The sequence below is a fragment of the Myotis nattereri genome (genome assembly GCF_964212035.1).
Source record: "Myotis nattereri genome assembly, chromosome: 14".
Taxonomy (NCBI): Eukaryota; Metazoa; Chordata; class Mammalia; order Chiroptera; family Vespertilionidae; genus Myotis; species Myotis nattereri.
Window position 1 is genome coordinate 33,519,492 of NC_138089.1, and position 27,536 is coordinate 33,547,027.

The following is a 27,536-nucleotide window of genomic DNA, read 5'->3' on the forward strand; positions in this document are numbered from 1 at the left end:
CCACCCTGACCAGGGCTGGGGATCAAGCCTGCAACCAAGGTACATGCCCTTGACTGGAATCAAACCCAAGACCCTCCAGTCTGAGGGCCGACACTCTAATCACTGAGAAAAACGGGTTAGGGCAAGTGTTTGGTTTTTTAGTTTCTAATGGTAGTTGACTGGAGAAACTTACCTTTTATAAACAATTGATATCACTGAGAGTATCAGGAAGTAATTTTCATAGTTTTAGGTTAACCAAAGACATAAAAGTTAAAGAAACTCTAAAGGTTAGCCATTAGGATGTTCAGTAAACAGTTTGGCTTGAGTAACATTCATACTTTTAAAGTTGCAGTGTTCACTGATTTTCATTTTTCAGCAAACTAGTTGTATTCCTTTTCCCAACTGGAAACAGATTTTTGTCTCCCCCCCTCCCCCTCATTCTTCACTCCCCTGGCATACATATTTAGTTAATGAAATCTGTGTATCACTATTTTTTGTGATTAATGCAGATCTGTCATATTCTCAGTTTTAATTAAAATGCATATTTTTCTGTTATGACTATTTGTGCTAGATATTTTATTTTTTAAAATATATTTTATTGATTTTTTACAGAGAGGAAGGGAGAGGGATAGAGAGCTAGAAACATCGATGGGAGAGAGAAGCATCGACCAGCTGCCTCCTGCACACCCCCCACTGGGGATGTGCCTGCAACCAAGGCACATGCCCTTGACCGGAATCGAACCCGAGACCCTTCAGTCCCCAGGCCGACGCTCTATCCAGTGAGCCAAACCGGCTAGGGCAATGTGCTAGATATTTTAAAACAGTTTGTTGGTTTTGGAATCCAGGTGATTAAAGCACAATGGTGGTCTGGGATATAGCTGCTTAAATATTTAGAGAACTAATTTTTTTGAAACCTTAATTTGTCATTTGGATCTGTTGGATTTTTTGAGACATGTATTTGCTTTTTGGTTTACTATTAATAAACTTGTGTGGAAGTTTAAAGGAATATATTCTAAGGGCTGCTCAATCAAAAATTTAAAAAAGAAAAACAGACAAGGGTTATGAAACCCCTACAAAAAGGAAAATGGTGCTGCCTTCTTAGGAGGGTTTTTTCATTTAAAATTCATTTTTCTTTGACTTGAAGTTATTATTATAGTAGTACTCATAATAATGAATTTTGCCAAATCAAAACATTTTAAAGAGGTTTAGACTTCAACATATGCCTGCAAAAAACTATTGGGCACAGGTTCTGCAAGACTAAAAACAAGCTTAAAAAGAAAAGTTTTAATTGTCCAAAAACTGTTATTTCATTTGTGCCCATTTGGTGACACATACGATCTTTTTGTGGTGTTGTCATTTTTGTTCTTAGCTGAACCTAGATTATTTTCATGTGTATATGTATTTAGGAGATATCTTACTAGTTATTGTTTGAAAACTTGGGACTGTAATTTTGGTTCTGGTATTCAAGATATAAAAAAGGTTGGAGAATCCCGTGTTAAATGACAGTGGCAGTTTAGCATAGTGCTTGGCATACAGCTGAACTCCAGAAATTATTTACTTAAGTGATTGAGGAAAACTACCAGGGAGATTAAAAATGGCAGCAGAGTAGGTGGATGCTGCAGGAACAAGCTGGAATTACAACTGAAATACGGAAAGGCTTCCTGAATAATCAACGGAAAACTCACGGGAGAGAACCCTGATACCCAAGGACTGAAGGTGGAGACCACATAGAGACTGGTAGGAGGGGCGGAGGCGAAAAAGGGCTGGCCGGGTGCCCAAAGACAGCAACTGAAGTCCCAGAGAGAGATCTCAGCAGTGTGTGTGTGTGTGTGTGTGTGTGTGGGGGGGGGGGGGGGGTGGGGTGGGGGGGGTGTCACTGAGAAGTCTGGGATCTAATCCCCAAGCTGGGCTCCCCAGCAGAGAACACCAAATCTGAGGAGGGTACTCATATAACATCTAGCTGTGAAAAGCAGTGGGGTGCTGTCTGCAAGGCGTTTGGGCACCCTCTTGAAGGGCCAATGCACAAAAATTCCCTGAGGAGCCACCCACCTTGTTCTCTGGCAGAGGGAGGGTGAAGTGGACTAGAGCTGTGAGAGCAGAACCCAGGACTGGGGATTTGGGGGATAGAGCTCAGAAGGCAGACACCCCAAGTTTCCTGGGCTGAGTCATTCCCTCATGCAGCAGAGGACATCTTTCCCACATAGACATTTGCCTTGCCTGGGGGGAACAGTCCACACACCCTATTGGAAAACACCTTGTCCTGAGGCCACTTAAGAGATTAAAAGAAACAATTAGCCTTTAGGCCAGTGGTTCTCAACCTTGGCTGCACATTAAAATCATCTGGGAATCTTTTTTAAATCCTGATTTCTGGGCCTCATCCTCCGGAAATTCTGTTTCTTTGTTATGGGTTGGGGTGACAACATTAGTAACAAAGAAACAGAATTTCTGGAGGATGAGGCCCAGAAATCAGGATTTTAAAAAGATTCCCAGGTGATTCTAATGTGCAGCCAAGGGTGAGAATCACTGTACTAGTCTGTAGACAGAGGTGGTCTCTGGAGGCTTTGAGTCTTTCCCTGATCCAATTTGTCAGAAACAGCCTTTAACACTGCCCTGCACTAGAGATTGAGAGGTGTAGAGGACCTACCTAATAGTACATAGTCACAAACCCAGAGAACCAAAATGAGGAGACAACCCCCAAATGAAAGAATTAGAGAATTCTCCAGAAGAAGAGATAAAGCAGAGACAAGAAATTTATCTAAAACAGAGTTCAGAGTAATGATGGTAAAAGTGCTCAACAGTATGAAAAAAGATATAGTAACTATGAAAAAAGAACAGTCTGAAATAAAGAGTGAACACAAATAAAGAACACATTGGAAGGATTACACAGCAGATTAGGGGAAACTGAGGATCGAATCAGTGAATTAGAAGACAGTTGAAAATATCACTCAGAGAACCAAAAAGAAAAAGCAATTAAAAAAACAGAAGGACAGCTTAAGGGAGCTGTGGGACAATATGAAACGTAACAATATTAGAATAGCAGTGTGTCAGAATAGGCAGAAAGGGACAAAGGAATAGAGAAGGTGTTTGAAGAAATAATGGCAGAAAACTTCCCTAACCTGGTAAAGGAAAAAGACACACAAGTTCAGGAGGCACAGAGAATCCCAAACAAGAAGAACCTAAAACTTTAAGACTCATTCCCAGACACATCACAATTAAAATGCCAAAAATTAAAGACAAAGTGAGAATCTTAAAGGCAGCAAGAGAAAAGAAAACTGTTAACCTACAAAGGAACTCCCGTAAGGCTGACACCTGATTTCTCATCAGAAACTACAGGCCAGAAGGGAACAGCATGAAGTATTTAAGCCAAGGTAACGGAAAGCAAGGATCTGAGACCAAGATTACTATATCTAGCAAGGCTATCATTCAAAATAGATGGTCAAATAAAGTGCTTCCCAGACAAAATAAGGCAAAGGAGTTATCACCATCAAGCCAGCATTATAAGAAATGCTAAAGGGATTGCTGAGAAAAAGAAACAGAGAGAAACCTAGCCATACAGAATTAAAATGGCTATAAATAAATACCTCTCAATGATAACCCTAAATGTAAATGGATTCAGTGCTCCAATCAAAAGGCGTAGGGGAGCTGAATGGATACAAAACATGACCCAACTATATGCTTTCTACAAGAGACCTACCTCAAAACAAAAGACACGAACAATGAAAGTGAAGGGATGGAAAAATTTTTTTCCATGCAAATGGAAAAGAAAAAAAAGCTAGAGTAGCAATACTTATATCTGACAAAATAGACTTTAAAATGAAGGCCATCACAAGAGAGGTCACTACATAAGGTCACTATATAATACTAAAGGGATCGATCTAACAAGAGGATATAACCCTGGTAAACATATTTGCACCCAATATAGGTGCACCTAAATGTATAAGAAAACTTCTAGAGAAATGTTTTCTTAAATGAAGATAGCCTAAATAATTAGCTCTTCTTTTGGAAAAAGTGGAGAATGGGAATATTTAGATCCAGTGTATTGGACTATGGAAGGATTATTATTTAGGCCCTATTTCAGGCTGTTGACATCAGTAGAAGTTTATTTTCCTATTCTCTATATGTGCTTTGATATTGCTATTAGAGACTGAATCTAGGCTGAATGGATTATGACCCAGATTCAGTATAATCACTACAGGAATAGGGTATATGTATATATTGGGGTTGATCAGCATCAGTTTATTGTTACAACTAGAAAAAAGTCATAGCAATAAGGTGAATAAGTAGCTTGGCTGGTGTGGCTCAGTGGTTGAGTGTCGACCCATGAACCAGGAGGTGAGGGCAGATGCCCTGGTTGCAGGTTCAATTCCCAGGAGGGGGCTTTCTGGAGTCAGCTGATCAATGATTCTCTCTCATCATTGATGTTTCTATCTCTCACTCTCCCTTTCCCCTTTTCTCTATGAAATCAATAAGACCGTATTTTTAAAAGATGAATAAGTAGGTAATGCTAACTAAAGTGACATCACTTTGGAAAATGAGCTCATCCTAATCATATGCGTTTAGTATGCACATATTTATTTATTTTACACATATACTATACATATGTACACATATCTTTAATTGGTACACAGACAGTCTTAAGATTTCTGATGCTGTAAATTCTTAGACTGGTATATAGGCTGAGCTTTTTTTTTTTTTTTTAATGTTTTATTGATTTTTTTACAGAAAGGAAGGGAGAGAGATAGAGAGTTAGAAGCATCAATGAGAGAGAAACATCGATCAGCTGCCTCCTGCACATCTCCTACTGGGGATGTGCCCGCAACCAAGGTACATGCTCTTGACCAGAATCGAACCTGGGACCTTTCAGTCCGCAGGCCGACGCTCTATCCACTGAGCCAAATCCCTTAGGGCTGAAATGTATCTTTTATGAGACCTCTTCTGTTTCATGTTGCTTGCATTATCAGCAAAAGCAGAAAACTGCTTCCTGTTTTCTATAGGATGCCACATACTTTACAGCTGTTGGGGTCTATACTGTTTTTTTAAAAAAACGTTTTTATTGATTTCAGAGAGGAAGGGAAAGAGGGAGAGAGAGAGAAACAGAATCATTTGATCAGTTGCCTCCTGCATGCCCCATACTGGGATTGAGCCTGCAACCTGGGCATGTGCCCTCACCTGGAATTGAACCATGACCTCCTGGTTCATTGGTCGATGCTCAACCCCTGAGCTACAATGGCTGAGCTGTTTCTATTTTTCTCTTTCATTATTTTGGTAAAACTGGTTGAGGTATTATTACAGAGATCTCTTTTCCAGATGCTTTTTCATATATTCCATATATCTAAATATCATAAGATTTGAGTCTTCTTGTGAATTTCCTGACTATTTAGCATTCTAGTTTCCAAGAATGCTTCTTGGAGAAATGTTATTATATTGCTTTTAATCATTAATGACCTGTCTGTGTGTATTTTTTCCTTTCTGAATGTGGCATTTCAGAATGATGTTCTTGTGAGTCTTGGTTAATTTTTCCTGATCCTCAAGTGTCATTTCATTAACCACAAATAAGATTTATATAAAATTAGTTACATGATTTGAAGTTTTTGCTATTGGAAAAAAATCATTACTGATTTTAAAGAGAGCGAAGAAGGGAGGGAGAAGAGGGCGAGACAGAGATATTTGTTCTACTTATTTATGCATTCATTGTTTGATTCTTGTATGTGCCCTGACTGGGGATCGAACCTGAAACTTTGGTATATTGGGATGATGTTCTAACCAACTAAGCTATCTGGCCAGGGCCTGATTTGAGGTTTTTGATTAGGCAATCCTTGTTGCTGTAATAGAAGCATTACCAGAAAGAGGAATTCTGGAGGGGTGGTGGTGGCAAATAAATACAGTGTTTTGTTGGCTGGTAAATATTCTTTTTGTGTATATATGCCATTTAGTTTAGAATTATATAATGCATTTTTGTCGAGTGCCAAAATGAAGCCATTGAGATAGTTTAATTCTTTAAACCATTTTTATCAATTTTTACTTTACTGAAATTATTTTCATTGGGATTATTTCTTTTCCATATATATTTTAGAATTTTGAATTTCTTGGGGTAACATAGGTTTCAAATGTACACTTCTTTTTTAAAAAATATATTTCATTGACTTTTTACAGAGAGGAAGGGAGAGGGATAGAGAGTTAGAAACATCGATGAGAGAGAAACATTAATCAGCCGCCTTCTGCACAGCACCTACTGGGTATGTGCCCGCAACCAAGGTACATGCCCTTGACTAGAATCGAACCTGGGACCCTTGAGTCCGCAGGCCGATGCTCTATCCATTGAGCCAAACAGGTTAGGGCTCAAATGTACACTTTTATAATACATCATCTATATATTGTACTGTGTATTCACCACCTAGTCATCTCCTTTCCTCACCATTTATTCCCCCTTTACCCTCTTCTGTCTCCCCACATTCCCCTTAATATAACTATCAGCACTGCCACCAACAATGTAATTACTGAAAGCGAACAAAAAAAGAGGATAAGAGGTTTAGAGTTAATATTCTGTGTTATAAAGTTATTTAAAGATGTTAATCTCTGATTGGTTATATCAGTTTGATGTAAAATTACAATTACTTGTTTCATTTTGTTTTTGATTTTGAAGGATTTTCTTTAAAACGCTATAGTTGAGTCTTATCCCTGTTCACTTCACTTTGTTTAATTTCTCCTACCCAGTTTTAAAAAATGTTCTTACTGATTTAAAAAAACATTTTTATTGATTTCAGAGAGGAAGGAGAGGGAGAGAGAGACACATCAATGATGAGAGAGAAGCATTGATCAGCTGCCTCCTGCATGACCCGTACTGGGGTTGGAGCCCACAACCTGGGCATGTGCCCTGACCAGGAATCAAACTAGAGACCTCTTGGTTCATGGGTCAACGCTCAACTGCAGAGCCACACTGCCTGGCTTTATTGATTTTTTTAGGGAGAAAGGAAGGGAGAGGGGCGGGGGAGAGAGAGAGAGAGAGAGAGAGAGAGAGAGAGAGAGAGAGAAGAGGGGAGGGGAGGGGAGGGGAGGGGAGGGGAGGGGAGGGGAGGGGAGAAAAACATTAATCTGAGAGAGAAACATTGATTGGCTACCTCCCATACCCACCCTGGGGGACCAAACCTGCAACCTGGGCATGTGCCCTGACTGGGAATTGAACCCTGGATCCTTTTGGTACACGGGACAATGATCAATCATCTGAGCCACACCAGCTAGGGCAGATAACATTTTTTTAAGTGCATATGTACTAGTATATGTCCCTATGCCCTTCCTTAGATTAAGTGAAGGATATTCTAAGAAATTCCAACTACTGGGGCCTTGACTTACTGCTTAACCAACACCATGATATGAGAACATTTTCATCACCTCCAAAAAGTACCATTGTGCCCATTTGCAATTAATCCCTGCTCACACTGCTAGCCTTAGGCAACCACTATTTTTCCTTTTCTGCCATTTCTAGACATTTTATATAAATGGGATAATACAATGACGTATTTGGCATCGGGCTTCTTTCACTTAGCATGTTTTTGAAGTTCATCATATTTTTTTTCTTGGAAAAAAACTATTTCCAATAGTTTTTTTTTCTTCTTTTATTGTTAAACAGTATTCTATTGTATGAATATACTACATTTTATTTATGTACTCACCAGCTGATGGACATTTGGATTATTTCCAGTTTTTGTCTATTATGACTAATGCTACTATGCATATTCACATACATCTCTTTACATGGAAATACACTTTCATTTACCTTTGAGTAGGTTCTTAGAAGAAGAATTGCTGGTTTGTATAGTAAATGTATGTTTAACTTTTAAAAAAATTACCAGTTGTTTTCCAGTATGATTTACCCTTTTACATTCATACTGATAATATAGAAAGGTTCCAGTTTGTCCACATCTTTGCCAGCTGTTGGTATTATTTGTCATTTTGAATTTATCTGTTCTAATAGGTGTATAGCGGTATGCCATTAGTTTTTACTTTTTGTTGTTGTTGTTAATCCTCACTCGAGGATATTTTTCCATTGATTTTTAGAGGGAATGGAAGAGAGAGGGAAAGACAGAGAGAAACAACGATGTGAGAGAAACACATTAATTGGTTGCCTTCTGCACTAGCTCCCACCAGGGCCTGGGTTGGGGAGGAGCCTGCAACCAAGGTATGTGCCCTTGACCGGAATCAGACCCGGATACCAAATTGTCCTACATATTATGTTGAAAATACTCTCTTTTCTCTATTGAGTTATCTGGGTACTCTTGTCACACAAATCAGTTGACCACAAATGTCAACTGATTTGGACTCTCTGGTCTGTTCCATTGATTTATATGCCTGTCCTTTTGCCATTACCACATTATCTTGATGTTTGTGGCTTTATGGAAATTTTGGAAATTTGGTAGTTTAAGTCCTCCAACTTTTTGTTCTTTTTCAAAATTGTTTTGGCTACCGTAGATCTTATTTGATTCTAGTTGCTTCTAAGTTAGAGGACTTGGTGATTACACTTGGCTGTAGCTGGAGGTACCTTCTTTTTTATACCTGAGTCTTAAATTATGGAATGTGTATGAGAAAACACGTGCTGCTGTGAGTTAATTACTAACCATTTGTCCTGAATTGGGAACCAAGGAGCAGTTACTATTTTGTTTTTCCCTTCCTGGCTCATATAAATAGGCCATTTGTAATTTGGGAGTGATAGCAAGTCTGGGGGATCACTTTTACTTTTATACTAGAGGCCTGGTGCACAAAATTTGTGTGTGTGTGGGTTCCCCTCAGCTCAGAATACACCCTCTCCAATCCAGGACCCCTTGGGCAGTCGGACATCTCTATCACAGTTTCTTAAACTGGCAGTCGGACATCTCTATCACAGTCCTGGACCTCTGGCTCCTAATCGCTCACCTATCTGCCTGCCTGGTCGCCCCCAACTTCCTGCCCTGCTGGCCTGGTCGCCCCAACTCCCCCCTCCTGCCGACCTGGTTGTCCCTCACTAACCCCCCTGCTGGCCTGGTTGCCCCACGCAGCCTGCTTGTCAGTTGTTTGGTTTTCCCTCACTAACCCCCTGCCGGCCTGGTTGTAGGCAGCCATCTTTTGAGGGCTCGAGAGTTAATTTGCATATTACCTCTTAGTAGTACTCCTTTTTTGCTTTTAATAAATGGACATCATTCTTTTTCATAACTCCATTTTGATTTTCTTAATTTATGATTAGTATTTATGTATTAAAATCGTTTGAAATTATATCTTTCTGTGAAGATGCCTTTGTACTAACTGATTAGTACCCTCAAACTATGTTTAATGAGGGCGGGAGGGCGGGGGTGTGTGTTTCTTTTGCTCATATCTTTTTCTCATTGTCTAACACAGTGGTTCTCAATCTTCTGGCCCTTTAAATACAGTTCCTCATGTTGTGACCCAACCATAAAATTATTTTCGTTGCTACTTCATAACTGTAATGTTGCTACTGTTATGAATCGTAATGTAAATATCTGATATGCAGGATGGTCTTAGGCGACCCCTGTGAAAGGGTCGTTCGACCCCAAAGGGGTCATGACCCACAGGTTGAGAACCGCTGGTCTAACACAAAATAAATAATATGGGCCCTGGCTGGGTAGCTCATTTGGTTAGACTGCAGGGGTGGATAAACTTTTTGACTCAAGGGCCACAATGGGTTCTTAAACTGGACCGGAGGGCCGGAACAAAAGCATGGATGGAGTGTTTGTGTGAACTAATATAAATTCAAAGTAAACATCATTACATAAAAAGGTACGGTCTTTTTTTTTTTTTTTTAGTTTTATTCATTTCAAACGGGCCGCATCCGTCCTGCGGGCCGTAGTTTGCCCATGGCTGGGTTAGAGCATTGTCATGATACACCAAAGGTTGTGGGTTTGATCCCTGGTCAGGGCACATATAAGAATTAACCAATGATTGCATAAATAAGTGGAATAGTAAATCTCCCTTTTTCTCTGTAAAACCACTAAAAATATAAATAAATAACATGTTTTTGCTCAATATATTGTAGTATTATGTAGCATTATTAGGTTGATGTCCTAGTTTGTGCTTTTGGTGACTGATCTTTACCTCTTTATAGCCTTAACTGAAAAGTATAAGTGGATCAGAACATACTGTTTGGGGAAGAGACACAGAATCGAGGGAAATTCTGGTTTGATATAAAGGAATAGGGAATATGGCATGAAAGTAAAGTTAGCTACTTTTCATTTCTTGTAAGATGTACAAGATGGGGCAAAGTATGTTTACAGTTATTTCTATGGAAAATTATACAATAATTAATAAATAATAATACAAGAATAAACTCATTGGCATACTCAGAACTGTAAACCTACTTTGTTTTTTTTAAATATATATTTTATTGATTTCTTACAGAGAGGAAGGGAGAGGGATAGAGAGTTAGAAACATTGACCAGCTGCCTCCTGCACACTCCCCACCAGGGATGTGCCCGCAACCAAGGCACATGCCCTTGACCGGAATCGAACCTGGGATCCTTGAGTCCGCAGGCTGACGCTCTATCCACTGAGCCAAACCGCTGAGGGCGGTAAACCTACTTTTGCCCCACCCTGTATTTTTTGTTATCTGGTCTGGTTGGTGAGTTTAACCCATCTCAATTTTAATAGCTGACTTAAAAATCTCATCTTATTCAGTATATGAAATTGTAAATCTATTTTACTAAAATCTATGCTTTCCTCCCCCCCTCCCCCCTCTTAGGACATTTGCTACAAGATCCTATTGCACCCACCAACTCCACCTGCCAACACTATGTCTGCAAAACTTGTAAAGGCAAGAAAATGATGATGAAACCTTCATGTAGTTGGTGCAAAGACTATGAGCAGTTTGAAGAAAACAAGCAGTTAAGCATCCTAGTGAACTGCTACAAAAAACTATGTGAATATATAACACAGACTACATTGGCACGCGATATAATAGAAGCAGTCGACGGTTCTTCTGATATTTTGGCTTTGCTTAATGATGGATCATTGCTTTGTGAGGAGACAGAAAAACCCTCAGATTCATCCTTTACTTTGCCTTTGACACATTCCCCTTTACCTTCGACCTCAGAACCCACAACTGATCCTCAAGCTAGTTTATCTCCAATATCTGAAAGTACCCTCAGCATTGCTATCGGCAGTTCTGTTATCAATGGTTTGCCTATTTATAATGGACTTTCAATAGATAGATTTGGTATAAATATTCCTTCCCCTGAACATTCAAATACGATTGATGTATGTAACACTGTTGACATAAAAACTGAAGATCTGTCTGACAGCTTGCCACCTGTCTGTGACACGGTAGCCACTGACTTATGCTCCACAGGCATTGATATCTGCAGTTTCAGTGAAGATATAAAACCTGGTGATTCTCTGTTACTGAGTGTTGAGGAAGTACTCCGCAGCCTAGAAACTGTTTCAAATACAGAGGTTTGTTGCCCTAATTTGCAGCCCAATTTGGAAGTATCCAATGTATCCAATGGACCTTTTCTGCAGCTTTCTTCCCAGTCTCTTAGCCATAATGTTTTTATGTCCACCAGTCCTGCACTTCATGGGTTATCATGTACAGCAGCAACTCCGAAGGTAGCAAAATTGAATAGAAAACGATCCAGATCAGAAAGCGACAGTGAGAAAGTTCAGCCACTTCCAATTTCTACCATTATCCGAGGCCCAACATTGGGGGCATCTGTTCCTGTGACAGTGAAACGGGAGAGCAAAATTTCTCTTCAGCCTATAGCAACTGTTCCCAATGGAGGCACAACACCTAAAATCAGCAAAACTGTACTTTTATCTACTAAAAGCATGAAAAAGAGTCATGACCATGGATCCAAGAAATCTCACTCTAAAACCAAGCCAGGTATTCTTAAAAAAGACAAAACAGTAAAGGAAAAGATTCCTAGTCATCATTTTATGCCAGGAAGTCCTACCAAGACTGTGTGTAAAAAAACCCAGGAAAAGAAAGGGTGTAAATGTGGGCGTGCTACTCAAAATCCAAGTGTTCTTACATGCCGCGGCCAACGCTGCCCTTGCTACTCTAACCGCAAAGCCTGCTTAGATTGTATATGTCGTGGCTGCCAAAACTCCTATATGGCCAATGGGGAGAAGAAGTTGGAGGCATTTGCTGTGCCAGAAAAGGCCTTGGAGCAGACCAGGCTCACTTTGGGCATTAATGTGACTAGCATTGCTGTGCGCAATGCTAGTACCAGCACCAGTGTAATTAATGTCACAGGGTCCCCAGTAACGACATTTTTAGCTGCCAGTACCCATGATGATAAAAGTTTGGATGAAGCTATAGACATGAGATTCGACTGTTAAATCAGTGGGTCTTTAAACCTGCCTCTGGTAGGGAAATAGCTACAGTTTAAGGCAGCTATGGTTTTGTTGGTTTAACTTGCCGGAGCTCCTGCATATAGATCACTTGTATCAAGTGTTTTCATTGCTAAGTTATATGTGTTAGTGTCGGGGAAATAGTTTGCAGATAATGGAGGAGTAACCCTACAACTATATGTCCTTAGTTCTTACAGAACCTCATAGTTTGAGAACAAATGCTGATGCAACTGATTTATACAAAATGAACTTTGGCAAGGAAGATAACATTAACCTCATGGTTTATGGTCATGCTTTGTGCATAATCAAAGTTTATGATTAAATGTAAGGAAGTGGTATCTAGTCAGTCCATAAAGATTGTGCTAAGTTTTTGTGAAATGTAGCCATTGTTTGTTCAGGAGACTCAGTGCTTGCTATCTTCAGATGCCATTGATGTTTCTCCTGTTGAAAAGCTGATGTGTCCAGCTCAATCTATATGCTGACAGTACCATTTCTGATCATGAAAATTGGCTACTGGTGTATGTAGCAGTTCTTAAATCAGCAGTATTATGAAAAAAATTTGCCCCTCATTAGAATGTTGAAGAAATCTGCCTTTTAAAGGTGAACAAACTGAAATTCTGTCAGACTGCCTATGTTTAGTTATTTATGCTACCAAAATTTTGTGAGTTGAGCTCCTTTTTTTAGTGAAGTCTGACTTATTTCTAGGGAAAAAATTCTTGATCCTTTCTTCACTGTGCGCAATGTTCTAATTAGATAAATGAAGTGGAGAAGAGCAGTTTTATTCTGAAGCTGATTGAGTTTAGATTATAGTATGTGACAACTAAAAATATGTAAACGTTTTATTTAGAAATTGGGATGTATTTAAAATAATTTTGGAATAATGCCCCCAAATGTATCCAGATTTTTGCATTATATTTAACTGCTATTGGCCACTTTGATTTTTTGTTTCCTCAAATAGTTTGCCACAGATTATTTTAAATATGCTTTTTTTTTTTTTTATTAGGGTGCTATTTGTTATGAAGGCTTCTATATAGAGGCCTAATAAAAATGCCTTTTTTAATGAAGCCTCTGCATTTAGGTAGGTTTGAAGCTAGGATGATTTTCTTTAGAATGCTCTTTTGCATGTAAAGCACAAACTATGTTTCAGTTTAAATGCACTTCTTCCCTTTAATTTTTATGGGGAAGACAAGTGAGTCACAAACATTCTGTTGAAGGGAAGTCTGGTCAGTTGCTTGAAAGAGCACAGCCCAAATAAAACAAGGACTGACTAGGTTGTAAAGAAATGACCTTATGATTTAAAAGAAGAGTTGCTGCTTTGACAGTGCTTATTTAAAGAAAAATACTGCTGGAAAACTTCCAATTTTTACGTTCACCATCTCTCGTGAGATCTGACATATGCTGAAGTTACGTTTTGATTTGGCACACAGCATGTTCAATGATGGTTACTCACCTAGGACAAGACATGGAGAAGAAACCTTGGACACAGAGCAGATGACACCTCCTTCTGTTTTGTAGTGTATCCTGGTGTCATTTTCTGTGAATGTGGTCAGGTAGAGTTGTTTTTCTTGTTGAGCTATTTTTTTTTTTTTTTTTTTTTTTGTCTCTTGGTGGGGTGGGGGTGGGCTAAAGCCATAGGAAGAAAAATGTGATGTATGTGTCCAGTATGTACTATTTTGTTTTGTTTTGCAAGAAGAGTTGAACTATTTTTGATAACAAGAGTAAATGGTGGAAAATGCTTCTTAGTTGTCTTGTCTTTATTTGCTTTCCAAGTTTTGGAATTTTATTTAATTCCTCAAGTGTTAGCAGTGTCTCATGAAACATGTATTTGCCTAAAGTTTGTAACAGTTTTGTGTTGAACCCAGATGCCCTGCTATATATATATAAACTTGTAAATCTGTTCTTTATTCATTAATGATCACTGCAAAAATGACTAGAAATGAGATTGTACACATGGGTGACTAGGATATATTTTGCAAATCTCCCAATCTTTCCTAATATTATGATCTTAAAAGTCACAGAGTACCTTATTGCTTCCCAAGTTTGATAATCTTAGTTTTATGTTTTTTTAATGCATGTGAGGTTGGCAATATAGAAAAAGTGGAAGTCTTTAGTATGTGAGGGCCTTGATTGTTATGTAATATTGCCAATGATGAATTCAGGTTGTTTTTAGCACAAGTTTCTCTTTTTTATGCTGGTATTCACACTGCCACATTTTGGAAACCTGTATTACACCTTAAATCTATCAATAAATGTTAGTTTTCTAATTCTATGTTGTAGAATACTGAAAAGTTTGGGATAGCATGCTCTGAATGGCCTATATTATATACATTTGGGGAAGTAATACAGTGCCTTGATTTTTACATTGTTTTCCTTTATACCATGAGTTACGGCTAACTAGGGATGATTAAGAAATTATTACTGAAGTAACTGGATTTACTTCATCAGGATTTGATACTACCAAAATAATAACAGCATTTAATATGACATGTTTTCACTTGTTCTTTTGAGTCTTTGTTATTAACATAAGTGATCAAATGATCTTTCATCTTAGAATATAGAAATTTTAGAGCTGAGAGTTTATCCCTTTGTTAGTTTCATTAAGTGTACATTTTCATGCTGAGGTGTAAGGGTAAGAATTCCTTTTACTTTACTGTGTTCTATCTAGTTTGCTTAAAACAACTCTGCGGTGACCTTGTAGAAGAAAAGTAAGTTTTACAACATATGAAAAGTAAAATTTCCTTCCCCGTATCATAGTAACAAATATAAAATGCTTTAAAAAATACTAAATTCAAAGTATGGTATTGGAATCTAACACTTGGATGGTATTTTAACTTTTCTCTCTCCCTTTAATAATGTTTAGTGTGTGTGTGTGTGTGTGTATATCTATATATCTATATATATATCTATATATATCTATATCTATCTATCATCTATCTATCTATCTATCTATCTATCTATATATATATATATATATATATATATATTGATTTCAGAGTGGAAAGGAGAGGGAGAGAGAAACAACCATGAGAGAGAATCATTGATCTGCTGCATTCTGCATCCCCTCTACTGGGGATCAAGCCTATAATCCTTGTGCCCTGACCAGGAATTGAACCAGTGACTTTTTGGTTCCTGGGTGGACACTCAACAGCTGAGCCACACAGGCCGGGCTTTCCCTCCTTTTAAAAAGTATTTTTAGCCGAAACCGGTTTGGCTCAGTGGATAGAGCATCGGCCTGCGGACTGAAAGGTCCCAGGTTCGATTCCGGTCAAGGGCATGTACCTGGGTTGCGGGCACTTCCCCAGTGGGGGATGTGCAGGAGGCAGCTGATCGATGTTTCTCTCTCATCGATATTTCTAACTCTCTATCTCTCTCCCTTCCTCTCTGTAAAAATCAATAAAATATATTTAAAAAAAAAAGTATTTTTAGGTACCTAAATAATCAATTACATATTCTTTTAAAAGAATGTATTATATATAAGACTAAAGTTCTCTTTGATCCCTGTGAACCTCTCATTCCCAAACCCTGTTCCTTCCCATCCCCCAGAGGAAATCACTTCTCATTTTGAGGTGTTATCCTTACAGATCTTTATTGTTTTCTCAGGGGGCTCAAAGAGTTATTCTCTTTGAAACTCAAGCTTGTTTACAATGTTACTCAGACATAAAAATGAATTCAAGTGTGATTAAAAGCACAGTATGTAGTGATTATCTTAGTGGAATTCATATTTGACAACTTTATTTAGTTTTCGTAAAAGGGAAAATAAAAACAAAAGTTAAGTCATGCAGGCTTCTCTATTCAAACATACTTTAACATTTCCAAAAGTTGAGCAAATGACTTATCTCATTTAATCAGTATAGAGTTTTATAAACACTTTGAACAGTATACAATGACGTAGATAAGGTGCAGGGAAAATACATAGAATTTTATTGATTACTTTGGTAACGTTATGCTATGAAACTCACTTTTTCATTGACTAGCATTAGTATTACGATAAACTTCAATTGAAACTTTTATCATGGAGACTGGGATATTGTGACTTGAAATTTTCAGTTGGGCGGTAATGATTATATGCAGCATGATCTTTTCCAGGAAGTCAAATATATACTTAGTTCCTCAAATTCACATTTCTTGCTTTCAACTCTAGGAAAGGAGTAGAGTGAAACACATTCTTATGTCTGAAAATGTGATACTTTGGGGTAACATAAATTAAAATAGTCTTATCTTAAATGGAATGATATTGGTAGCTTGCTTTTATAATAATTACAGACTTTTTGAAATCAAATACCAAAGTGAAAATAAGAGGACTTTAGTAAGAATCAAGGGAAAAATGTAAAGCCAAGTTAAAAAAAAAAAGTATATTGGAAAATTGGATTTTATTTTTACTTTTTGCTGAGTCTTAGAGAAATAGTTTAGGTCATTATGGATAATAAAACCTTTAAACCATATCTGGCTTCTAAAAAAAAAAAGTAATTGCTTTCCTTTCCTGGTAAAGGTTGGATGGGATAGAATCCGATAGATGGTAAATTTACTATCCGATAGATGGTAAATTTTATGTACCACATAAATATTTTTAATCGTATTTATCAGTATGTTTAGGTTATTGCATGTAGTGTTTCCGCCAAATAGTCACTTTTAAGCTTTTACTTTGTGAATTATTAGATATTAAGTTTTAATAGTTACCATTTTCTTTAACAGTTAAATGGAAGATCAATTCTGATCATGGAGATAAAATAACAAGAAAGTGAGAGTATATTGACAAGGACTGCTGTTACACCAGTTGATAGTACATTTCCTAATTTTCCTTTTCTCCACTTTTTGCCTACCACAACTCAAATGTTTATTTCATCATTTGGCCTTAACACCAGCATGGGAACCAAGTCGGGGTGAGAAGGAAAGCTATTCTGACATTCAGGACTTTTGGTTAAAACACTAATAGGGGAAAAGTTGATGACTTTTCACAGAGATGAATATTTTAAAAGTTGGGGTTTTTTTTTGGTGTCTCTTATATTGTCAGAAATTTCCATCCTTTTTATAGTTTATTTTCAGTTTTATCTTGAAGGTTATCAGGATTTGGCTGCATCCTGACTTGCTGACAAATGTAGATATCCGTAGTGAATACATCAACCACTATAGTACATGAAATAGCTTTCTTTTTTGGGTGGCATCACTGTTTTCCTCTATTTCTGTGATAAATACTGAAGTGGATGGAATATTTGGAATAGTTTCAACATGAAGTAAGGAATAATGTTTAGATTGAGGCTTTTACTATTTTACTATTGGATTAGTCTGATATTAAGTCATGAAAGGAATATGTCTAGTAAGAGTTTTCATATATCAGTAAGTCTTCAAGAAGGCCTTCTGATAGGAAGTATAGATGGGGTATCAGCTAATTTAGAGACTAATTCAATTTTCTACAAATAGTGGATGAGTTAGGAAACTTTTTTTCAAGTATGAATCAAATTCTGTACTTTCATGTAAGAAGTTTTTTCTTTAGATTTTATTTAAGACCCACAGTCAAGATGGGGAAGGGATTATTCAGAGCTTGCCAGCAAAGTTGGAAGGCCCAGTGGTTACAATACCTGAGGATGTAAAGTGACTAGCAGTTTGGCAGGTCATTGTGAAATAATACATTAAACCAAGTAAGTTCAAGATCTTTGAACTCCAGTACACACATAATTAAAAGAAGTCTCTGAGATGTTTCGGCAGTGCTTTTATTACCAGGGCTAATTCAGTTCTGGAGGCCCTTAATGCTTTTTCAAGTTCCAGAATTTTTTGACTCAAGTTTTCTGCAAGTGAAAGTTTCTTCTGGGCTCCACAGGAACCCTGAAGGGCCTCAGGGATGCTGGACAACACAGGCAACTCCTTATTACTGTGCTTGACACTGTCCCCAAGAGATCCTTGGTACATTCAGGGTGAAGAGTGCTGGTTCACAGACTTTGGAAGGTGATGTATGTCATTGTAATTGCTTCTAAGGAAATCTCTGTAAGAGGTTTGAGGCAAACTGGAGTAGTCTTCCAAATTGAGTGTGTATATCCAGACCTATTAAAATTTTTTTAAAGTTCCCAGTGCCAATACACACTTGCAGAAATCAAAGCCTTTAAAAAGCAGTTTGCAAACTAAGCATCTCTTCACAAGAAAAAAAACATTTAAAATACATATCTCCTTTTCATTATAGACATTGGCAACTATTCTTCATCCACTGACTGAAGCTTTCCACATTTCTCAGAAAGGCTTGAGGTTGCTATTTTGCCTTTGTTTCCAATTTCAGAGGGAGAGGCAGGTTCCTCTGTTTCATAATCTTCAAAAGAACTGAAAGAAACAGCAAAAGTGATTTACTGATTTTTTAAAAGAAAGTGGGTAGAAGTCAATATTGTAAACTAGAGACTGAGCACCAGCTTGTAAAAGCTGTTAAATGGCAGCTGTAAACAATTGAGTCCCCCTGGTGAAGGCTGTTCGGGAAGGAAAATACGTTCTTTAAAGCCCAAGTTCATGTTAGAATTTGTTGAAAATGTGCTGTATCAAGGTTTTCCACCCTGGTCGTGTGGCTCAGTTGGAGCATCATCCCATATCTCGGTTGCAGGTTCAATTCACAGGGCACATACCTAGGTTGTGGGTTCAATCTTCAGTTGGAGCCCTAACCGGTTTGGCTCAGTGGATAGAGCATCAGCCTGCGGACTCAAGGGTCCCAGGTTCGATTCCGGTCAAGGGCATGTACCTTGGTTGTGGGCACATCCCCAGTGGGGAGGTGCAGGAGGCAGCTGATCGATGTTTCTCTCTGATCGATGTTTCTAACTATCCCTCTCCCTTCCTCTCTGTAAAAAATCAATAAAATATATTTTAAAAAAATCTTCAGTTGGAGATCCAACTGATGTTTTTCTCCCTCTCAAAAAATCAATAACATCTTTGTGTGAGGATTAAAGAAAAATAAAAAAAATAAAAAGGTTTCCTTAGGAGCCTGGTAGGAATGAGTGTTCTGAATGATGCTCCAGCTAGGTTAGGGAAGGTGTGAGGTCCATAAAGTCTGAGCTTTACATGAATGCTTTCCATGCAAAGTGGGGAATTTTCTTAACTCGCATTGCTTATAGCTGCATGGCTTGCAAGAAGTACATTTAGTTGTGCAAGTGTGTACATGGAATAGACTGAAGCCATTCTTTGTAGAACTCCACAACATAGTCCCTCTGCTAACTCCCCTTTTACTGATACCCCCACTCCCCTGTTCCATATCCTCCAGGCTACCCCTGAGGGTGGCTTTAGGCAGGAATGACAAATATTTGATCTCTTGGGGGTGATGGCAGCTTGAAGCATTAAAATGATAAATATTCTCAGGCTACACCTGAGCCCAGAAAAATACACACGATCAATGAGCAAAGTCTCTTAGTACTTGGCATAACTGGCTTAGCTTTGTTACTCTCTGCATGGGCTTTTTACAACATTTGTGCAGAAATTTCTGTACTTAATAGTCCTTTTACAAAAAGTACCAAGGCTGACTAGTGAGGGAAAATATGCTGAAGCAGGTATACCCCTTAGGTGGCACCTGCTCAACTTTCTAAAACCTTTTTGAAAAGAGGCTTTAAAAAAAAGAAGAAAAAAAGGCTATTTGATCTTTGGAAAACTTCTCCCCGAGTATCAGTTTTTGATTCAAGTTATTTTAAAAAATTACAACTTAGTCATTTTGCAAAAATACTCCAGTACATACTTAATTTCTGTTTCCACCTCTCACAATGCTGGATAAGGAGGACAAAAACATGGGAAGTGAAGCAGGGTTGATGGTAGAGACTCCATTTCTGGGAATGCAATTCTCAAAATTCTAGCAATGCAGTGTTAGACACTGTGGCTGCTGCTCTCTGTGAGCTCTTAATTTCTTAAACACCTCAATGCAGATCTGGGAGTAAGTTAAAGAGTTAAGTCTGACCTTAGACTCATTCAGTAAATATTTTAGCTCCTGTTGCTAAGCATGAGCCAAGTGCTAGAAATACAAAGGATGAAAAGGACTGAAGCAGCGCCTTCCTTACAGTCGAATGGAGGCCATTTGGAATAGTGGCTAAGTGGTTTAGCTTTAGAGCATGGACTTTGGAGGTTCTAATTTCAGTTTGATCACTTAATGTGACTTCGGGTATGTTGCTTATTAACCCCTCCCTCAGTTTCCTCAGTTAATAACAGCAGTTCCTATCTATCATAAGGGCTGAGTGAAGATTAGGTGAGAGCCTATAAATTATAAGTTCTTGGAAAATGTCAGGTATTCTCATGATTGAGAAGTGATAGGATGGTGGCACAAGCCTATATTGGGGGCAGGGTCACAATTTGTGTGTATGTCATTTGTGAATAAAAGTTTTATAAAAATACATACTTCTCCCCAATATAGCCTCATACCAGAAATGTGATTTCTAGCAATGGATTATTTATTTTTAAATATTTTCTATTGATTTCAGAAAGGAAGAAAGAGGGAGAGATAGAAACATCAATGATGAGAGAGAATCATTGATTGGCTGCCTCCTGCATGCCCCCTACTAGGGTCGAACCTGCAACCTGACCGGGAATCAAACCATGACCTCCTGGTTCATAGGTCGGCACTCAAACACTGAGCCACACGGTCTGGGCTCCAGCAATGGATCTGACATAATCTAGTACATGAAGATGTTCCAATGCCCTGAAGGTTGGTTATACTGGAATGGTACCATTTCTTTTGCATTTTCAAGGCACCAAGAGCAGTACCACGCACAGAGATATGGGAGGAACCATGGATTGAGGGAGCTCACTCAGAACCTATTGTCAGTGTCCTCAGTGTCCTGGAGACTCCTCTCACTCTAACTCAGTGGTTCTCAACTGGGAGTGGTTCCCTCCCCTCCACCCCAGGGGACATTTGGCAATGTGTGGAGGTATGATTGTCACAATGGGGTGGGTCCTACTGACATCTAGTGGGTAGAGTCCAGGGATGCTGCTAAACTTCCTACAATGTGCTAGATGCCTCAGAACAGAATTATTCAGCTTAAAACATCATGCTGCTGTTGATAAACTCTGCTTTAACACTTGAGCCTTTAGTGTCAGTGCATCTCGGGGTTCTGGACAAGCTCTTCTAAGTACTTTCCCGGTAATCAGCCTTTGTCATGGCTTGTTCATCTGTGGCTTCTAAATGTGCATGTCCAGCCTCGGCCTCTTCCTAAGCTGGAAACCACCATGCATGGTTCTTTGGGTGTGAGAGCTTATACAAACCTGAACTTACCCTTCTCACACTCCTACCCACTCAAAGCCAGAAACCTAGCCATCCCAAATTCCTCTTCCTGCTCCCTCCCTCCTTCAAATCCAGCCAATCTCTTCTACCACTTTGAGTATCACACACATATAGTCCTGCCTTTTCTTCTCCATTAGCACTGATTTTTGTTTAGGGCACTATACTTTCATGCTTGGATTACTACAATAGTTTTCTAGCAATAGTCTTCCGGCTTTCACTCTTGTCATAAACCCTTTGCTACTGCCATACTAGGCTATTTACTGTGTCAGAATGGGTTATGGTCTGGGACCTAATGCTACCGTGCAGGTTTTTCAGTGTCCTGCAGTGCCCTTCCCCCTTTGGTTTACTTGTGCTCATTTTAAAATCTGAGCTGTCATTTAAAAGTTCCTGATTCCCAGTACCTGAGCTACCGCCATTATTTAGATATCTGTAATGGCTTCCTTATTAGACTCCTTGATTCTATTCTTGCACCTCTACCAATCTAGCAGAGCAAGCTTCAAAATATGTAAGGGGATTACATTAGTCCTTGTTAAACTCTTTCAATAGTTTCCCTAATTTTTCCAACCACATTTCCTTCTGTTGCTCACTATACCCCAGCAACACTGGCCTTTTAAAGTGTTCTTAATACACTGTGTCCTGTCTCAGAGCCACTGCACATATTTTTTCCCTCTGCCTAGGACATTTTTGCTCCCTGCTTTTTGCACAACTGTTTCTTTCTTAACGTTCTCATCACCTCCTCAGGAAATTCTTCCCTCAGCACCCTTGCAAGCCTCTCTCCATTGTTGGTTCACCCTATTTGTTTCATTCATAACTGTATAATCAAATAGCTGTCTTCCCCCACTGGACTATAAAGTGTCCATTTTGTAACTCATCAATATCCTTGGGCTATACTGTAATACCTGGCACTAGCGGCTTAAAATGAATTGTTGAATGAATTGTGCTGTCCTAATGCTCTTGTGAAATGATATGTCAAGTTGTTGGGGAAGCCTGGAATCATAAAATGGTGAAGGTGAGGAGGTGATCTTGAAGTCACTAAAGTCAGAACTAGAAGAGCCTTAATCTTTATCCTGCTCCCCAGGAATTCTTGTGGGAGAGAGTTAGTTTCCTGCTAAATGACCTCTTTCAGGTTTATTGGTAGGTCACTGGGATTCCTCTGAGTTCCAATGAAGGTAATTTTATGAAGTATTCTGTTAATTTAATCATTTTTAATTAGTAAAGCGTTAAAAAAAATAAAGCAGAATTCATAAGGTTCACAAATAGTTCACTGGAAATCCTAGTTGTCATGTTCAGCACAAATTCTTTTAGTATAAACATAGTATTGTTAACATAAGGGAGAACAATGGTTTATATGTGTGTTTGCTAGCAATAAGACTGCATTTAGAAACCTGTTTCTCTAAGTTTTCCCTTTCAGATGAGCAATTTTCTGGGCAAACTTATAACAGCTGGAAAGAGTGGAAATAATGACTGGCTCTTATGTGGTCTGACAAAGGATTTGTATGCAGTTTCAGGTTATTGTCTGGGAGTTGTAGTTTGATTCCAATTTTGGGATTTGATTCTTTACAGGGGCAAAGAAATAGGATAGTTGATTTAGGGCTTGTCTGAGGAAATCTAACACAGTAGCTATAAGCATAGAATAAAATTTTAAGTAGATCTCTAATATGGAGTCTATAATGCTTTAGAAATAGTAGTAGATGAATTTTACCTGTATACTTTTAAATTAAAAACAGCCACTGATTTAAGGTGAATTAGCTGAAATACTTGGCAAGTTGGATATTTGGCTAATGAATTTCCCTGCTGACCCATTCAATGACTAGGGAATTTTTTATTTTAACTCTTGTTAAAGTTTCCTAATGTGTGCCGTTTTCCTGCCTCAGAAAGTTGATATCACTTCATTTTTGATGGCTGAGGATCTCTACAGTTCCTCAGGGTCATCCTTTTTTTATTTGGGATGTAGATAGTCAAATACAAGTTTAAATATGATCTAATTATGAACTGGAAAGAAGTGATAGGGTTTCATTCATTTCTGTTATCAACCACTGCTTGGCCTAGAGTGGGTACTAGTGAATATCTATTGAAATTAAAATTGGGCTTTGATTTGTTGGATGCAGAAAAAATGAAAACATCGTATTAATAATTTAAGGTCCACATAAAGACTGTTTACTGAGCATTATGAAAAAATGACTCAGAACTATTCTACTTTGGCATATTAATTTGTTATTCCTTCTTTTTCTCTTCCCAGGCCCGAATATACACATAAAATGCTGTCACCTCCCTCCTCTGCCCCCAGTATCCCTGCTGAATTCTCTCACTTCACTGAGGACAGTCAGGCTCCACACAACCCCTGCTCCAGACTTGACTTTCACTAGCTACATTCTGGAAGATTGCTCCGGTGGGTTTTTGGCTGGCCTTCTTTGCCTATAGCGCCTTATTTTCCAGTGCTAATGGAAGTAAGTGTGGAATTCTTACAAAGAGTAATTCTCTATAGTCTACATTTAATATAAAGGGAAAAACCCACCATTAAAAATTAAAAAACAGTTCTAAACTATCTAAATGTCCAATAATAGAGAAATGGGTGAGTTATTGCTTGAGAGTACCCTGAAGCACTGACAGTCCTGTGTATGAAAACACGTCCGCGAGCTCTTCCACATCCCTAACCGTCTGCCAGGCGCTGGGATCACCAAATGAATAAAACAAAGGTTCTTTGCCCTGGAGGAGCCCGTGTTGTGATGGAAAGACATGTAACATTAAATGGCAAAAAGAAATACACCAAAGTGTAAATAATGGTTATCTCTAGATGACTGAACCAAGAATGACTTTAACTTCTACATTTTCCATTTTTTTCCAGCAGCAAACCTGTACTTCTCTACTAATCAGATGAAGACTCTCAGAATAAAAATAATTACATTAATCTAGGTTAATAAAAGGTAAAACTGTTGCTGAAATACCAGAATATCTTGTAAGAAAGTATTTTTAAGGTAATGTAAAAACCTCAACTAAATATCTGAAGTAATCAAGTACATATTAGTCAAATTGGCAGAAAAGCTTGTTTCTGATATTGTAAACCTCAGTTTCTTAAGATAGCAACTTGGAGGACCCTTTAGCCTGTTTTACATCATTTTTAATTACTTTTATTGTAGAAATCCTAAAAATGTTAATGATAAATTTGGTGTCATAATCTGTTGTCTTCATACAGGTGATACATCTAGTTGAAAAAATTTATGTAACTGATACCCTGTCTTTCTGGTTTCCCCTATGACCATTCATTAGCTTAGCTGAATTTATACAAACTCTGTTGTATGCTGTGATCGTGTTGTGGTGCTGGATATAATGATCACAATGCCTGCATTCTCATACCTATGGAAACCTTTGGCACTCTTTCACCTCACTGAAATCTGGAGTTATTAACAGGTTAGTTATTGGAGACATGACCTAAGTACCAGCCTTGAATTAGGAAGTACAGACACTTGGCACAAGGCTCCCTATGACTGTTGTTAGATGGTAAAGTAGATGGAGAATTTCAAGTTGTTTTTGGAAGGTCAAGTCATCAGAACGCCTGCAGTTTTCCTTGTAGAAGGGCAGCTGCTGGATTACTGCTGCCTCCAGTGCCACTCAGTAAACATCTGCTGAGGCTCTTCCACATCTCTAACCGTCTTCCAGGGGCTGGGATTACAAAATGAATAAAACAAAGGTTCTTTGCCCTGGAGGAGCCCGTGTTCTGATGGAAAGACAAATAGCTCTGTTCCCTCCTTTACCACCCCCCCCCCAACATTTGTATGCCAGACACTTATATTTTATACATTATCTCTAATTCTCAGTACAGTCCAGTTCATGCAACAGATATTTATTGTGCCAACTATGTGCCATGTTCTGTGCTCTGGGAATGAGGGGAACAAGGTAGGTAGTGGAATGCTAATGCCACAGCTGATTAAATTCTAGTTCAGCGGGGTTATGCAGTGTGGCCAAGATCATAGAAGTGGTACTTGTAATTATTTGTTGGTTAAATAGGCACTATGCCTAAGGGTATAATATAAAGATATTATAATTAATAGGGTGGGGCACTAGCAGGTTTACAGTTGTACGTGAAACACAGAAAACCTACTTTTTAAAAAAATATATATTTTATTGATTTTTTACAGAGAAGAAAGGAGAGGGAATAGAGAGTTAGAAACATCAATTAGAGAGAAACATCCATCAGCTGCCTCCTGCACACCCGCTACTGGGGATGTGCCCATAAGCAAGGCACATGCCCTTGACCGGAATCGAACCTGGGACCCTTCAGTCCGCAGGCTGACGCTCTATCCACTGAACCAAACCGGTTAGGGCCAGAAAACCTACTTTTGCCCCACCCTGTACATTGTCTTATTTAATCCTTAAAATAGCTTAGTATGGCAGGTGGTATCCTCATTGTCATATAGGGGATGTTGAGGCTTGGATGCTTGGGATCACAAAGCTAGTAAGTGATATGTCAAGGATTTGAATTTATGAGGGTGTCTACCTCCAAATTCTGTGCTCTTATCCATGATGTTATATTGCATCTCTTCCCATGCAAGGGCAGTAATAGTAGTAATAGATACTACTTATCAGGTATCTATGTGCCAGGTGTTTATGTATATTATCTTAGAGTCTCACAACCACCTAGGAAGGTAGTTGCTGGTGTCTTCTGAAACTGAGCCTCTGGAGTCAGGTAACCTGCCCAGCTGGTGAGTGGTAGGTAGAACCAGATCTGTCTGGCTCCTAAGCCTCTGCTCTTTCCATGGGACTGGCATTCTTATTCCCTTTCTAATATTTGAGTCTGGTAATTTCTGTTTGCAGACTCACTCTGATTTCCTTGTAAATTCCTTTTATGATGAAGCTCTAGGTGGTATAGCCTTGGGATTCTGGTTCTGGTATTGCTTTTGAACCATGTCAGATAGCTATTAACAACTGTAAACAGTCCTTTTCCTCTGTTGCCATCCTAGAGCTCATCCTACAGGCTGTGACTATTGTAAGACTCCTCCTCTCCCCTCGGGACCTCATCACCTACATATGCGCTGTGTAAGCCTTATCTTATCTCCCACAACATGAGAAGAGGGGTGGCCAGCAGAAGCCTCTTATATATGCGGGTTGAATTTCGCTGCAGCTGGTCTCTACATTTCCTCTCATGACCCCTCACCCGTACTTCTGTCTGCATCCCTTTGCTTCCCCTCTCCCCTCCCACACACTGGCACTTTTTCTGAGCACTACCACAGCTCGAAAAAACGTTAGTTTGTGCCAATTATTTATTCTCTTAAACTGCCATCAGTTTCTCTTCCTTTTAGACCACCGGTTCTCAACCTGTGGGTCGCGACCTCTTTGGGGGTCGAACGACCCTTTCACAGGAGTCGCCTAAGACCATCGGAAAACACATATAATTACATACTGTTTTTGTGATTAATCACTATGCTTCAATTATGTTCAATTTGTAACAATGAAAATACATCCTGCATATCAGATATTTACATTACGATTCCTAACAGTAGCAAAATTACAGTTATGAAGTAGCAACGAAAATAATTTTATGGTTGGGTCACCACAACATGAGGAACTGTATTAAAGGGTCGGGGCATTAGGAAGGTTGAGAACCACTTTTTTAGACTAATAAACTTTTAAGTGTTTAGGCCTGCTATCTCTATTTTATCCCTCCTTTATTTATTCATTAAAATACATTTTATTGATTTTTTACAGAGAGGAAGGGAGAAGGATAGAGAGTTCGATGAGAGAGAAACATCGATCAGCTGCCTCCTGCACACTCCTTACTAGGTATGTGCCCGCAATCAAGGTACATGCCCTTGACTGGAATTGAACCTGGGACCTTTCAGTCCACAGGCCAATGCTCTATCCACTGAGCCAAACCGGTTAGGGCTATCCCTCCTTTAAAGCAGATTACAAAACAATATGTAGTATAAATTCCATTTCTGTAAAACAAACTACTTACTATTTGCATAGAAATGTCTAGAAAGATATACTCCTAAATGATAAGACA

The 27,536-nt window shown here is 38.7% G+C and overlaps 2 protein-coding genes across 3 annotated transcripts in view; one reads left to right on the forward strand and one right to left on the reverse strand.

Moving 5' to 3' along the window:
• Positions 1 to 14,570, forward strand: part of MSL2 (MSL complex subunit 2) — a 31,406-nt gene extending 16,836 nt beyond the window's left edge. Inside the window, exon 2 of the mRNA XM_081106171.1 lies at positions 10,703 to 14,570. Coding sequence (XP_080962297.1) covers positions 10,703 to 12,297 — 1,595 coding nt within the window. The 3' untranslated portion in view covers positions 12,298 to 14,570. The remainder of the gene's footprint in view (positions 1 to 10,702) is intronic.
• A 1,302-nt stretch (positions 14,571 to 15,872) lies between these two features.
• Positions 15,873 to 27,536, reverse strand: part of PPP2R3A (protein phosphatase 2 regulatory subunit B''alpha) — a gene marked incomplete at its 5' end in the record, with an annotated part of 153,306 nt that continues 141,642 nt past the window's right edge. For both annotated transcript variants that reach the window (XM_081106169.1, XM_081106170.1), the window contains one exon: positions 15,873 to 18,615. In XM_081106169.1, coding sequence (XP_080962295.1) covers positions 18,492 to 18,615 — 124 coding nt within the window. In that variant the 3' untranslated portion in view covers positions 15,873 to 18,491. The remainder of the gene's footprint in view (positions 18,616 to 27,536) is intronic.